We start from the raw sequence: 16,291 nt of genomic DNA on the forward strand, positions 1-16,291 counted from the left end.
CGCCCTGGTCAATCCTCTACTTGCCTGTGAAAGTCCCGTCAAAATCGGTTCAGCCGTTCCAAAGATTAGCCTTTTCAAACAGACAGACAGACAGACAGACAGACAGACAGACAGACAGACAGACAAAAATTTTAAAAACGTGTGATTCAGTTATGGTATCGTTCAAATAACCATATGAGCATAATATGAGGTAGTTATTTCGAAATTACAGACAGACACTCCAATTTTATTTATTAGTATAGATTACTCAGCCACGAAGAATTCTATTCTTGGGCAAAAAAAATTTATCTGCAATACTAAGGCCGGTCTAGATCGCCTAACTTGGCACCCAGGAAGTTCTTGTTCAATTAAGGCGGCGTTATTTTCTATGATATCATGTGATTATCTTGTAGTAAATGATCATTCAATGTTTTTATTTCCATGGCCTCAAATGATGGACTGAGTTGGTTTCCTGAAAGGTCTTTTGAGCTTGAAGTTTTTTGAATTTACTTATTTGACTTTCCAGTTTTTGTATAAGACATCTGCAATTTAAAATTATTTTTATTGATTTACTACACTCTTTTAAAACAGTGTCACTTTTGTGGTATACTTACCTAAATCGAGTTTTTTGACCTAGCTTTAAGTTTTAAAATACCTAGGTACGGTGCAAAAATAAAGATTTTTTAGTTGACCTAGCTTTAAGTTTTAAAATACCTAGGTAGGTACGGTAAGTGCATAAATAAAGATTTTTTACACATATCCCAAAATTAAGTAAATACTTAATACTTAAGTCTCAAAGTTTTTAAAAATATTTAAGTACTTAAGTTTATTTTTTATTTTTCTTACTGTAGGCTGTTGTCTCTATCATTGAGAATTGAGATAGACAAAACGTCACGCCGCTCTACGGAGCCGAAATCTGTTTCTTCAACTTGATGTAGTAGTAGCTACAATATTTCCTGCCGAGTACCTACTGTAGGTACTTAAAAAAAAAGTACATAAGTAATTACTTTTGAAGTCGATTTTACAATAAAAACAAGTCAGTTTTAAAACAATAAAGTAGGTATGCAATAAAACAAGAAATAAAACCATCAATACAATAGGAGGCTATATTTTATCAGCGGTCAGTAGTGACTTGCTCATTAGTTCTAAATATAAGCAAGTCCTACTTTATTAAACGTAAGAGCTGATTTACACAGGGTCAGTAACTGACTACAAATTCGAGGCAAGTCAGTGCTGACCCGAAAAAAACCCTGTGTAAACTGATTTGAAGTCAGTACAGTGGCTTGAAGTCAGCGCTGACTTGAATATTCGGACACGAATATTTTAAAGTCAGTTGGCGCCCCCCGCCACCCGCGCACCCCCGCGCCAGCCAAATAAACTCCGTGTAAACAGACAAGCCAGTGCGTGGTTAGTCACTGTCGCTGCGTTGTAGAGTGACCACGTTTTTTTCGCTGGCGATAAAAATGACGCGTAAGCTTAGCGAAGACGAAACCTTAAAATTGGTGCAATTATATGGCGAAAACGAGTGCCTTTGGGATATTAAATCCCTAAATTACCGCAATAAAGAAATGCGGTCAACAGCGTTGCAAACACACTTCTGGTATTAGTTTAGAAATTGCTGGTTTTGAGACACGATAAAAGTGACTAAGGAACCGATAGTACATTCCTGAAGCCAAAAATGTCAGCGTTATTTCCAGTTTAATTTTGGCTGGTAAAGCATCTCTCATGAATGTATCATGTCGTTGAATAGAGCTCGATATCATTGACAGCAATTCGTCAAAATTCTGTGGTGACATCCTCATAGCCAGTTTGTACTCCGCAGGATCTTCAAATCGCAATTGCTTCAGCAACAAAGCAGAGCCACCAGTTTCGTTTCTATCGTCAATCCATTTTCTTACCCATTGTCGTTTATTTTTAGTTGTCTCATTTTCTACCATTTCTATTAACTCATTCAACAGCAAAATTGATAAATTTTTCAACAAATAATTAAATCGTCGTTTCAGTTGTTTTCGCGAATTCATTTTTCCCACTGACTTCACACACGTGTGCTCACCGTGAGAAACGCACCACTACTACTTTACTTCATGTAAACAGTTAAAGTCAGTCGCGGCGCCGACATTGGCGCTGCGACTGACTTTTCTACTGACCCTGTGTAAATCAGCACTAATGAATAAGACGTCGGCCACTGACCCGTGCTATGATTGATAAAGGCCCATACTTATGTTCTGATTGCTGGGATATTGCCAATTTGTGAACAAATAAGCAGCATCTCTTTTTTTTGAGTTGAGCCACTATTCAAAAAAAAGTTTTTCGAGTTTGTTTAACAGTGACTCAACTCAAAAAACCCTTTGCAAGTACCGAGTACGGATTACTTACTCGTAAGTATTTAACACATCAGTCCACTAGTACATTGAGAGTTTCCTGATATTCCTTCAGATTTTCTCCTTGCAAAAACGTTTTCTTTAATAAGGAAGAACTTTTGCTTTCCCAATTTCGGTGAGAATTTCACAGTTTTCCCATTCAGTAGATGATATCGGAAAAGTTCTTCCTTTTAAAAGGCATCGCTTTTAGAAGGAGAAAATCAGAAGAAAATATCTTTCAGTATAGGTTTAACGTTAGATTTGTGGCAAAATTTACAGGCACCTACCTAATAATACATATTATATTGTATTGCCAGAATTTATGATGCGTTAAAAATTTAACTTAGGCGTATACCTACCTACTGGATTGTATGATGCATGATGGCCTAAGGCTTGACAATTTCTAAACAACCAGAGTATATCTACATAACCATATAATTTTGATTTACGTGTCTGTTTGGTAGTCGCAAGGACATCTGTACAATGGTGTAGAACCTACGTGCTAAATCAAAAGTGGGAGTCTTTGTTTCGAATTTTGTGTAGGTATCTATTATATAAAAACTACACTGTGGCATACCACAGTGGATGATCAGGATCTACCTATGTTACTACCATTTTTTCTACTATGTCATTACAAGGACATTACGTAACTTTTGATAATGACACTGCATTAATTGTGAGTGTTTAGTCCATATAGGTGTCCCACTGGTTCTATATTAGTAGTAATCCGATTCAAAGGACCATATTTTGATACATCAATCAAACAATCAATTTCATTGATTGCTTATTTGCATCTACACAAGAAAGATATCTAAGTTTCTTTCGAGAGCACGTCAAGTGCCAAGCCAACACGTAGTAAGACTTCCCGCCATTCTCTTGAGATTGTCTGTCCAGGCAGCAGGCTGGAGGCCGGTATGTGGTCTCCACTCCAGAACTCGTCTGTTCCAATGGTTATCGATTTTGCAACAGACGTCCGAGGCGGCTCGCTTGCTAACTCGTAGGACAATGGCAGTCACTTTAGTTCTCCTTCGAAATTCCTCATTACGAATTTTGTCTCTTAGAGAGACACCCAAAAGTCCGTTTCATAAACATAGCACGTTGAAGTGACTGCCCTATTTTTCCTGTCCACCCCGAAGCCAAAACATAAGGGTAGAGCATCTAGCTACCAAACTAATGTACCTATTCTAACTCTTATCAGGTGATCTTGGAATAGTTCTCATTTTTGGCGCACAATGATTTGCTAGGGCATGATAAGTTGGGGGTCTAGTCTGAATATTCAAAGCAATGATTAAATAGTGTCAGTAACAACCAAATAACTAAGTAAGTATGTTTTAATAATGATCACTGTAAATATTCATAGATACACGGAAACAATCTTATTACCACGTTATGTGTTATGACCTAATTGTTTAATTGGTTTGTTGTCTTGTTGCTTCTTATCAGTTATCACTTCTCGATTGATATATGTAGCTCACGTTGTTTATTTTCGTTGAATACGATATTCATGGTTGGATACTAAGGTCAAGCTAGAGTCTCCCTTTGCGTTGTAATTCGTATCCCTCATTACTGAAGGCCGTGACCTCTTTACATTATTCGCATGAGGGCAGGGGTTTTCTTAATTTAATGCAGAGGGTTCCCAAATCCTTTCATATCTACTACATGTAATTTACTAGTAGATTAAATGTTAGTAGATAAATGATTCTCCAATAGGACGGATAGAAGGCGGCCATCAAAAAGTTGTGATAACTTTTTTTTTTCTTCATGATTCATTCTAAGTTAAATATCTATAAGACAAGATATAGCTGTATCTAAGTAAACATTTTGTTCCCACGATTACGAAATTAAGAGAAAAAGAAAACACTACAGCAAACGCTCGTTCGATAAATCTCTTTTCCCGTAAACAGCGAAATTTAAATTAGAACCATTTATATACTTACCTTCCTTTTATAGAATAAGGCTCTTTACGCACTGCATCTGATCCGAATCCGAAGAAGCCGTAGTAGGACTATCTGTATAACGATGTGTTCGTAAGAAATCTCGCAGTCTCCTACGCACTGAGGATGGCCACAGGCCACTGAAGGGGGTTTAATAAGTAAAAACCCTACATAATCTGATGTCTTTCTCAGGATGTCGGGTATCTTAAGAAGATGTATGAGACGTTGTGCACTAGATCCGAATTTTATTTTCTGAAACCGAGAATTTGTTCAATTCGGAGTAGTGTACTAATTTACCACAATATTATGTGTATGAAAGCTTGTGCTTAGTATGCAAAGAATATAGATCAAGAGCCGAAACAGATGCAGTATAAAATCAACATCCGAACTCGATCTGGGTTTTCTAGATCTGAATTTTCTCGGATTTGGATATGATGCAGTGCGTAAAGAACCTAAATGTAAACAGATGTCTCTCGGAGACATGACGTGGAGTGTAAACGTAAATCCATTTTTAGCAATAACAGTCTAGAGTAATGACGTGTTTGTAAACATATCGCCGATATCGATTGTTTGAAGAATGACTGTTTGCTAAACCAAAGATGATGAAATCTTTGCATTTTCCTGCTGTTTAAGGAAATTCTTAGTCTAATTATAAATGTAGTCTGCTTTTACGTAGTAACTAATAAGTACCTTTAGAACCAATCAAAGACAAAAGTCTACCACATGAAGGGAGTCGCGGGCATCATTTAGTAAAATATAAAGCAGATAAGGAAAAAGGCGAAAGCTACATTTGAACCGTAACGAAAGTTTACAATTTCAAACATTAATGTTTCGATTATCATATAATTATTAATTTATCGCAAATCACAAATTTATTGCATTGATTGGCGCTCTATTGACCTAGGGTTGTCAGTTTATTAAGGAGAATTGCAGATATTTCGTAGCTCATAGGACTGCCAAAAATTGCAAATGAATCGAAAATTGAAGATAATTTTGATTATTTGTAATATAGTTTGGATCTCTTATAACCTGTACACAGTTGAATAAGCTTCAAATCTCATATAAAATATAAACTAAGTCAACTTAAAAATAACTTAAAAATGAATTTTATCTAAAAATGAGACTGAAATGAACAATCAAATGGTTTGTAATCGTTATTGTATCAACATGAAACATTGTGTGAACCCTATTTTGAGTTAATAATCCGAACAGTGATTGCTTAAGATAAAGTTATGTCGATATTTCTTATTAATCGGGCCATCCTTTCCGTGTAATAGTGACATAAATTAAAATTCACTGCTATAATAATTTATCATCTGATATTCGACTTATGCTGTTATTTTGCAGTTTTTTATGGGGCTTTCTCCTTCGATTTTACACTTATAAAATCGCTACCTACTCACTTCAATTTATATTCGACAAAAAAAAATTCGAAAAAAATTGACAAAATGTCGGAAACAATACCCGAGTACGGAACCCTCAGTGCGCGAGTCTGACTCGAACATGGCCTTTTTTTCCAATATTTAAAATAATGCTTCTGAGTATGGATACCAAGTTTCTATAACTGCTAAATTTCAACTTTACGGCTGTGACAGATAGACCGACGCGACGACGACGGCCAGATGAACTAGTTACTAGATGAACAAAATATATTAAGAACGACGACGAATCTTAGGCTGTATTATATACTTTTCATCTTATAAATTAAAAAAAATGAGGGTTCCTAATTTTACTTTGGAACCCTAAAAAACCAACCAGTAACCTTATTGGCTTGGAAACAAGCGTTTACTGGCATTTTATCGCGCTATTGGGTCGAGGTGGCGCCGAAAAAAGACCCAATTCCTGCTGACCTATTGGACGATAAATGGGATGCGGCGGGTTACGGGTATGTAATAGGATAGTTAGGGAATGGAAATCAGTCCGATATTTAAACTAGCAGAATGTAATTACTAACTTTCCATTAATTTCCAAAGAATAAGGGAGTGGAATGTAGATTAATTAGAACATTTTAATTTCATTATTCATTAATTAGATAATAATTATTTATTGTACAGCACACCCAATCAAGAATGGTACTTTGAAAAGTTAAAACTATAAGTTACTTAATGTTTAATATAAGTTTATGTATTTATAGGTACTTATTTTAAAACTTAGCACACTGTTACTATGTAGGTATGTACGTTGTTACCATATTATAACACTTGTGTGTACACTTGTTTTATTTTTATTTTTTAAAAGACGTGCAATTTACAATAGCCATTAAAGGCGTGCAAAAAAAAAGCTTCTTACTAATTCAGTCATATTTTGCTGTATATAAATTTTCAGATAATGTCATTACTGTATTATCTCAAAGTTCCTTATAGGCAGAATAGATATTAAGTTTTAATTTGGAATATCTGTCTATTTTGCATGAGTAAGTACCTTCCTAAATAAAACCTAGAACTAAGAAGACCTAAGAAGCTATAAATACTTACTTTTATTTAAACCTAAATAAATTGCCAAAGTGCAACACTGTCCTTTTATCAACACACTTCTTTGGTATTTCAGTTAGTTTAGTTTTAGTAAAAGAATTGGCTCCAAGTGGCGCCAAGGAAGAAAGATCGAAGACAATAAACTTTTCCGAGTAGGTATCACGTTACATTTCCGTAGGTACATGTTGGTATGTACAAACGAGTGTTATTTTCAACGCGTTTGCCGATTAACTTTATTTACTTTATCTTCCGCACTTTTTGTTACCGTAACGTAGGTACATTTTTTATTTCGATCGTTCAATAAAATGCATATTTCATTGGCTGAGGAAGTAAATAATTGGTACCCACAGGGAAGGTTCAGACGTTCAATAAATATTGCTGACCGTGTTACAGTGCGCAACATGATAGCCACAATGTGACGATCACAATCAATCCTATTGGCGGATAACAGCTGTCTATGATCTGTTTTTGTAAGAGTAGGTACCTAACGCAAATTCGCCGCAAAAAGACCCGCAGAAAGCCGTTATAGCCTAGTGATTAAGACGTCCGCCTCCTAATCAGGGGGTCAGGGTTTGACCCCGGCCACGCACCGCTAACTTCTCTGAGTTATGTGTTTTATGCAACGGCGAAGGAAAACATCGTGAGAAAACCTGTATGCCTGAAATTTCTCCACAATGTTCTATTTTTTTACTTATTATTGGCACAATAAAACAGGAAACAGGTAAGTACGTGCAAATAGTAAATTTGTACACAAAAATGTGCCAACAACCTTTCGTATTTATCGAAAACTTTTTTTACCTTAGCCTTTACTAAAAAACCTAATGTAAACACAAACAGATGAATCCATTCAAGACTCTTATCGGTATGTTCAGAGAATCAATAAATGTTGTTATATTCATGATTACTACTTAATGTATCTTTGCAAAAAGTTGAAAAGATACACTGGTTGTGTGCAAAGACCCTTAGGGCTTTTGTGGACCTCATAACAATTAAGTTTCTAGGTAGGTACCTCCCTACTTACCTAAGTTTACTTTCCAAGTAAGTATAATATTATTTATACAGAATATTTTTAATTAAAAAAAAACTGTAAGTAATCTGTATATTGTCTAGGTTTGTAACAAGAAAACTTAATTACAACCTGCTTTAGCGGAGTTAAATGCCTTATCACGACCGTCTGGAGTCAATGGAACCTCCACAGAATATTTTTATCCCACTAAATAAAACCTTATTCCCAGGAGATGAGGTTTAAAATTACTTTGCAAATAGAGAGTTTTATGTAAGGCATCCGAGGTCATTCTCCCGTCGGGACTGGGGGTCTCTCCAGGTACACATTTTATTATTCATTGAAACTGGAAAGTAAAACATAATTTCAAAGTCAAAGTATGAATAAAGTGACAAAATGGATCTTATTTTCTTTACTTCGCCCATGCGAAAATTCGTAAGTCTATGAGTCAAACAATGATTTAGTAATGTAAGTGGCCTACTGTATTTATCGGCGAATAAAGATAATATAAGAAAAAATCTTCGTATGTATCTAGGTACCTAATTAGGACTTTGGTTATTGATTTCCCTTAAAATTTACTGGAATAAGTTAAATGAAGCTAAGGTAGGTAAGTATTCCAGTCTCAGCAAGTCAAGCACTGATAGAAAAATTCTGGAATAGTTCACGCGACTAAATTAAAAGCTGAAATCGGGCTAGGTATAGTAGGTATACCTACTTATCTTTTGAGATTGCTCAAGAAATAATGAATTGAGTATAGCGAAAGATATTTTCTTTAACAAATAATATTTAAGATTTAAAATCTTGTGTAAAAATAAATAAATGAAGTTTTCCAAACAAATTAATCTGAATAATTCACGTCAAAAACTCAATCTTTGAATCGTAAGGGTTACTCTACACTGTGAATAAAAACCGCAGGAAATCTTTCAAAACATCTAACTGCACTTAGGATTAAAAATTTAAATTATCAGTGGTTTGATAAGGCTTGCATGAAAAAAAAATTTGCAGCGTGATTTGCACGTCGGGTTTCGCAATCATGAGGTGTTTTAAATACTTATATTTCACAAATACTATACCTATCGTTAAATATATGAATCGCCTCTTAATTCTCTAAAAAGAGAAAGCCCAAAAATTCATGTCCGAGTCAATGTCGAAGTAATTTATAATCGATTTAAATTTTTAATTAGCGAAATAAAATAAAGGTCGATCTCATTAAGTTCATACGAAATTCTCCGATTGAGATAAATTTATAAGGTTACTTTTGCGATTTTATTTGGTTTTAAACAGTTGAAGACGCTGTTTAATTCACATGAAATAAACATTAAGTTGCAAACATTTTTAGGGTTCCGTATGTTTATACATAGCAATTGACTAGGCCAACAACAGCGAACTTGTGAGTTCCGTATCCGTTTTAATATTGAATTATTGAATATACTTTTATTGTAGGTATGTACACCACAAAATTAGTACAGAAAAACACATAAAAAGCAAATCAAAAATATAGGCAGGTACAATTTAGCGGCCTTATCGCTACCAAGCGGTCCCACAGGCAACCAAAATGATGCAAAGGACATAGCTATATAGATATTAGAATATTCTTAGGATCACTTGCAAATTAGGCAGTTAAAGTTATCGTTTGCCTACTGAAAATCAGCGTTGATACACCCGGTACCTGGTAAAAATTTCTCTCATTGACCTAACAGATCAAATGTCTTAACACACCAGGTGGTGCATTTATAAGAACAAATAACAAATAAGCCTATCTTGACATTGCCTGCACGTTCAAACAATCCCAAGCGCCTCAGGAAGTCGTAGCAAAGCAATCTGCTTTACGTAACAGATAACACTCTCTAGTAGGTAAATAGTAGATAAATAATCATGTAAATGTTCGCGGTAGATGGCGAACAAGATATTAAACCTACTGAACCGCGGTTTTTTTTGAAGATAGGTGGTACTTAGACAAGATAAAGTTGAAAACTAAAACCCGACTACGATAGTCTTAATAAAGGCTGAAATATTATAATGAAATTCCCTTTCTGTGGCTTGGTATATTCTAATGTTGTAGTACTTACGTTTCTATTTATGAACTCAGAATTTTCTCCTCTTTCATTTGACATCCCACTCGGTACAAAAGCAAAAAAAATTTTTGGAGACCCCCACTTTGTTGATGTAGCATTCGTTAAGTTAGGCACCCTACTACGGTAAAGCCCAAAAGGAGGGTTATTTGTTTAACCTGTATTATGTACGTATGTCCGTTCCTATGCCCGCTCGTAATTAGTCAACGGTCCAACCGATTTTAATAAAATATGATAATTGATTGATAAGTTCTTCATGATGGCGCTCATATCATATTATCACCGGATACATGCAGCTCTTAAAAAATCAAAGTAGCGGATTTTGTGGCTGGGAAAGATGCAGTACAAGCCGCAGTCGGGGTTTTTGACAACTATTTAAATTCAAGTAGGTAAGTAAGTAAGTAATTAATTTAAAAAGTTGTCAAATAAGTCTATTTCTGATTTTGTTTCGCAACTCTATCTCTACCGACTTCACGTCACGTGTTGAGATCATTCACACGAGCGAAGTTCTAGCCTCCACAGTCTACATGTTGCAGAATAAACTAAATGAACATTCGCAAACCGGTTGTAAAACAAAAGCCAGGATGTTCGCTACAACCGCACTACTTCAGTCCGCGTATCCGGACCATGCCACTAACTATTATGTTACAAAGGGCGAGTACACACAGCGATTTATTTACGCGCGGTTTTCACTGGAATATTTTATTAAAGCTATACAAATTCATCATCATCACTATCAAACCATTGCCGGCTCACTAATAAGCGCGGGCTTAAATTAAATTAAAGCAGAAATTCTTCAAATTACTTACTACATACTTATTACTTTTTCATTTAGCTAAAACGTAAAGCTTATGCTAGTATTTGGTATTGTAGAGTGTAGCTCTGTCCTTATATTAATATTTTGCAGTTGTAAAATTTGACGAATATAATATTTAGCTCTCGAGTGTCATTTTGTCAATCGTTGAGGTGATTGAGGCTCAACCTTGGATTCCTTCCTATAAAAACTTTCTCTAGCGTAAATGGTTTCTCTTGTGACTTTTTTTGAAGTTGTAGTATATTATTTGACGAAAAAAACCGGCCAAGTGCGAGTCAGACTCGCGCACTGAGGGTTCCGTACCCTAAAAATATATTTACTCTAACTTTTACGAACTATTAAAATGGCGCTAAAATACCTACTCTAGCGTTTTTTCTTTCCCGGTAGGTGTTAACACACCTACCGGGAAAGTAAAAGGCGGTAAAAACTGTTCAAATAGGGAGATTACACTGCACGAAATAAAATCGCGCGGCAATATTTTTCAATGTGAGCTTACCCTTAATGCAATATTACGTTTTTATGTTCCTCTATGTAATATACATTGCTTACAAAGTTGTGCTCAGAATTTTAGTGCTCGCTGTCAGCAAGCAATGGACGAGTGACGGTTTAATTAAATGCAACGCTGATGCACGATCCCGGTTTCAACGGAAATAGGGCGTATCAACAGTGGGTACCATCCATACTGATTACAGACTCTTTCTATGATAGACTATTAATTAATTTTATTATCATACGAAATTCATTACCTTCATTACAAAAAAAATGGTTGTCTGTAAAGTCGGTTTACTGACGATAGTTGAACGTGACAACAAAGGCCGATTGTGCTTCTTTGTCGCTCGTTCCGCGCTCTTGCTTGCACTTCAAGCCTTACATGGAACGCCTCAGAGCGAGGTAACGCCGCATGAATCATGTTTTTTCGTGCGTGCAGCCGGCTCTATCGAATTATAAGACGTTGTCACATCAAAAACTTCATATTGCTGAAGATCGCTACCTTTCCAATTTCCGTCAATCACAATAATATAATGGTAGGTATTGGTTTGCGAAAATAAGAGATATCACTTCGCATAAAGGAACGTAGCTACCTACTGCCTTGCCTACGTCTATAAGTTTATTCCACAGAGAATTCACGCTATGTCCGTCCTCTAGGTTTCTGTATCTTTCATGGGCCGTGAAAAGGTAGAATAGAATAGAATATATTTTTATTCAAGTAAACTTTTACAACTGCTGTTGAATATAATTACCACTAATTTTATTTGGATTGTCGGAACCGGAACAGAAATCGAAGGCAGAGACAGAAGAGAGATGTTTTGAGGACAGGTCTAAGAAAATAAAATTACACACATTATTCATCATTTATATTAGGTATTATCAGTTCAAAAAATAATACAAGCAGGTCTTATTATACCTGGGTGATGAAAATAAAAACAATGGAATCGAATAAAGATATTCGACCTCCGATATAACTTCCGATTAAAATTTATGGGAACCGAAATTCGAAGAACCGAAAGCTCCGAACTTTCGGAATCGGAATTGAACCTCCGTAAAATCTCTAGTCAGTGGGTCTATTACAAACCCTATTTATTTTGTATCAAAGGTCAAACATTGTATGAATGTTCAATTATTATTGTTGAAACCCGAAACCCGTTTCGCAATACAAAAATATCCTTTTAGGAAAATTACATTCACAGAAAACCGCACTGAATAACTCTGTAATGATATTAGGTAACGCGGCTGATGAAAGGTTTCGCAATTTGCGGTCGACGAGATTCTCTTTTGTTGTGCACCACGTTTGAGGAAAGGTGACCTGATTTTATCTGAAAGGAGAAAAAAAGTAAACTACGAGGAAAAAAGCTGTTTCTATTTCTAAAAATTTTCGTTTGGTTAGAGATATTTCGTATTACTTAGTAGGTAAAGAATGATCTTCATTCTTCAACCATCTGTTAACCAAATCTTTTTTTAAAATCAATATCCATTATTATCCATACTTAATAATATTATAAATGCGAAAGTTTGTCTATCTACTAGTTTTCCGCGGCCCATCCGCTTTAGGTACTCATTTCTAATGTTTGGTATAGAGATAGATCAGCTACTTCCTGTCTCGGAAATCACAGGATTTTTAAAACACCTAAATCCACCTCGACAAAGTTGCGGATGTGTCATTCCCTATTTAACATCATCATCATCAACCGATAGACATCCACATTGGTCTCTTGTAGGGATTTCTACACGGCACGGTCTTGCGCCCGCGCCGCTTGAATCAAGCGGCTCCCTGCCCTACTTTCTTATTACTTTTTATTTTTTATTGAAATACAAGTTAACCCTTGACTACAATGTCACCTACTGGTAAGTGATGATGGCAGTTTTCATTAAACCCATACTCCTTTGGTTTCTACACGGCACCGTATTGGAACGCTAAATCGCTTGGCGGCACGGCTTTGCCAGTAGGGTGGCAACTAGCCACGGCTGTAGCCTCCCACCAGACCAGACCATAAAAGGATTTATAAAATTTCATACCCCTGCCGGGCATCGAACCCGGGACCGCCCACTTATAACACCACACAGCGCTTAGCACTGCGCCTAGGAGGCCGTCAAAATCTTAGGTAGGTACTACTAGGTATTTACGATACAACAATTTCTAAGACAAATAGACAATGAGATGAATAACTATTGCAAAATGCATCAAAATATGTATACAGTACAGGAAAATGTTTCAATACGAGTAACTCCGCTACAAAAACGGTTGTTCCGTTGCGCTGGCCAGTGGCGAAGATAATTCGTTACCGTTAATTAATTGCTAATTACCGCCCGTCACGATAGCGCATTAATTAATTAACAAGTTATTGACTGTCCACTATCCGACGCATTGCATTTAACTGACAATTAACAATTACTGTTTCAGTTATCTTTTGTAGATATGTATCCAATTTTCAGATACAGATTACGTATTTTTAGTAGAAACTCCAATATTTCAACGGTCCATTCCCCTTTTTTTTCGTGGGGAAATTACCACGCCCGTGAAGGCACGGAGGTTGTTTTAGACTCTTACCGACTAGTCTCACATTATGCCTGGTATATCTGAGGCACGGGGCCCGATCCCATTCGTACAACCCAGCCAGCGGTGTCTGCCAAAATAGAGACCCTCCTCTGCGACTGATTAAATGTCCCTACCACAGAATTAGAAATAGTTTCTGTGGTCTCTACATAGGTACTATCTGTGGCGCACCAGCGCGGCGTGATTCGCTCACTCAGTGTGAGCCACTAGTAGTGTAGTGTCAGTGCTAGTGTTGTGTTCAATGATAGCCACCAAGCTCATCTGACATCAATTATTTTTAATCTATTGAAGGTTTTCTACGAAAAGTCGTTTTACTATCTCTCATGGAAGCAGCAATGTAGAACCAACCAATATCAAATGAGCTCGGTGGCATCATTCAGTATTGAACAATGAGTTAGCGAACCACCTCACGGAACACACTGGTGCACCTTCAGAGTCCCGAGACTGAAGGACCATTTGCCTATCAGGCGTCAGACTCCTCGTGTGTATCGCCCCAGAAGTCATTCTCGAGTGGGTACGCGGCGATCATCGTAGGTGAACTATCTGACAGACATCTGACATAATAGGCACTAAACTAAGGGGATACATTTCTTAACTATATTTCTAGTCTACAGACTTTTTAAACTGTTATTCTGTTTGTTACAGTTGTGGTGGACGTTGATGATCGACCGGTCTGCGTAGAAATCTGTGATACTGCGGGGCAGGTAAATATAGTCTGCTTAATATTATGTATTATTATACTCCTTGTTAAATATAATTAATTAAACGGTTCGTTTATGAAATTTTCCTAAACAGATGAACTGCAGTGTGAGAGCAAAGTTCTAGTACATTTTTTTCTTTTCAAAAAGATTTCACAAAAGTCAGTAGGTACCTATATGCAATACACGTAATAGGCATGACAGCAGTGTGAACTCTGTTTTAAACAGTTAGGTGCTTACACCCGTATTCACAAACGTTACTATGAGGTCAATTTACAATGATCTGATTGGTGGAACCTACACTATGCGTTCTAGCGCACTGTGATACCTCACAGTAATGATTGTGAATACGGCCGTTAGTCTTTTTGGATAAAGAATTACCTACCTACTTATTACTAGACACCTTTTCAACCAGCTACGTCGATTTTCTTCTACATTATTTCATGTAGGACACTAGTGTCTCTTATGCTACGTCTGTGATTTTACCACGGTTTGAAAAGCAGATTCCACAGAAAAGCCCGCAAAAACTCAACTGTTGCACTTTTCAAAAAAATTCATCAATTAAATTTTATTTGGTGATTTAAAAATCAGCCCTAAATAGTGCATGTTTGTACATGGGGCAGGTAACCACTGCGATTCTCACCTGCTTCCCCCATCTGCCGTGAACCATGGCATATTGTGTTCACATCGGAAAGGAGCACGTGCAAGCTATTGTTGCTGCTCTTCGATTGAACTCTGAATCCCGCACTTTTTGCGTTACGATGCCGATGACAAGCTAACGTTTCCCACAGTTTCTCTACCTGCACACACAATAACTGTTTAGTGTTTACATCCATACAGTGAGCATGCGTTTTGATTGTTTTGTCTGTAAATGCAGTATTATTGTATTATGTATTTTATGGTTAATGCAAAAAGGTCCATAGTAAAGTTAGTACGTCGGTTGTTTATATGTTATTCCATGTGAATCTGTATTATTGGTGGTAGGTACTTTATGAAATCCTATGGGAATTATACGCGAAGCCATCGAAAGGAGATGCGCAGTTCTTTCGTATACCTACCTATTAATAGTTAAAATTGCGTTGTTCAAGAGTTTTTTGGGTACCTAATGTACCGACCAATGTAGGTATTTTATATGTATCTGCCATATTATGCTTTTACAAATAGGTATGTTTTGTTTGGTTTTTCCTTTCGTATTTTGTTTGGTTTTTTCTATCGTATTTTGACTGTCTATCGTATCTGAAAACACAAATGCAGAAAATATGATACTCTGTTAAACAGTCAGATAGCGATTATAAAACATTATATTGAATAGAATCACCTTTTCTGGAAAACTATAGCCGCTTTAGTGGTAGTAGGTACCTACTCGAACCACTACCAGAAGATATTGTTCAGAACTACAATCACAGAAAATCGAAGGTTCTGAAGGAAGAAGTAAAATTTAGTTTTCATATCAACAATGCACAATAAACAAGGCACGGGTGTGGTCCCAAACCTAAAATTATCTATTAGCCCTTGACTTAAAAGTAAAACTGTCTCCAATGATCTTTTAACACGTACCTACCTAATCAGATGTAAGAGATAAGCGTTATCTAAGAAATGTGATAACTATTTCGTTTATTTGTGCTTTTAACTCCATTTGTGATAAAATTAATCGTCGCGTCGAACAGAAAACGGAGGAGTTCTAAGAAAATTGGACAGGACGTGAGACTGATTAAAGAAATTATTTAACTTAAGATGTTTGATTTAGATAACAATATTAATTTAACAAGACGTCTATAGTATAGTTAGTCCATCTATTACAACATTATTGTGTTGGTAAACAGAGACATAGGCTATAATTTATATTACGAGAGTCATAGCGAGTTGCCTAAACCAGGAAAGTTAGTTTTACGGCGTGCCATGGATGCA

General features: G+C 36.3%; 1 protein-coding gene across 1 annotated transcript in view; it reads left to right on the forward strand.

The window, feature by feature from the left end:
- Positions 1–16,291, forward strand: part of LOC123866865 — a 59,865-nt gene that overhangs the window by 38,265 nt on the left and 5,309 nt on the right. Inside the window, exon 2 of the mRNA XM_045908605.1 lies at positions 14,331–14,389. Within this exon, the coding sequence (XP_045764561.1) occupies positions 14,331–14,389 (59 nt within the window). The remainder of the gene's footprint in view (positions 1–14,330; positions 14,390–16,291) is intronic.

The sequence above is a fragment of the Maniola jurtina genome, chromosome 7 (genome assembly GCF_905333055.1).
Source record: "Maniola jurtina chromosome 7, ilManJurt1.1, whole genome shotgun sequence".
In the NCBI taxonomy this organism is placed as follows: domain Eukaryota; kingdom Metazoa; phylum Arthropoda; class Insecta; order Lepidoptera; family Nymphalidae; genus Maniola; species Maniola jurtina.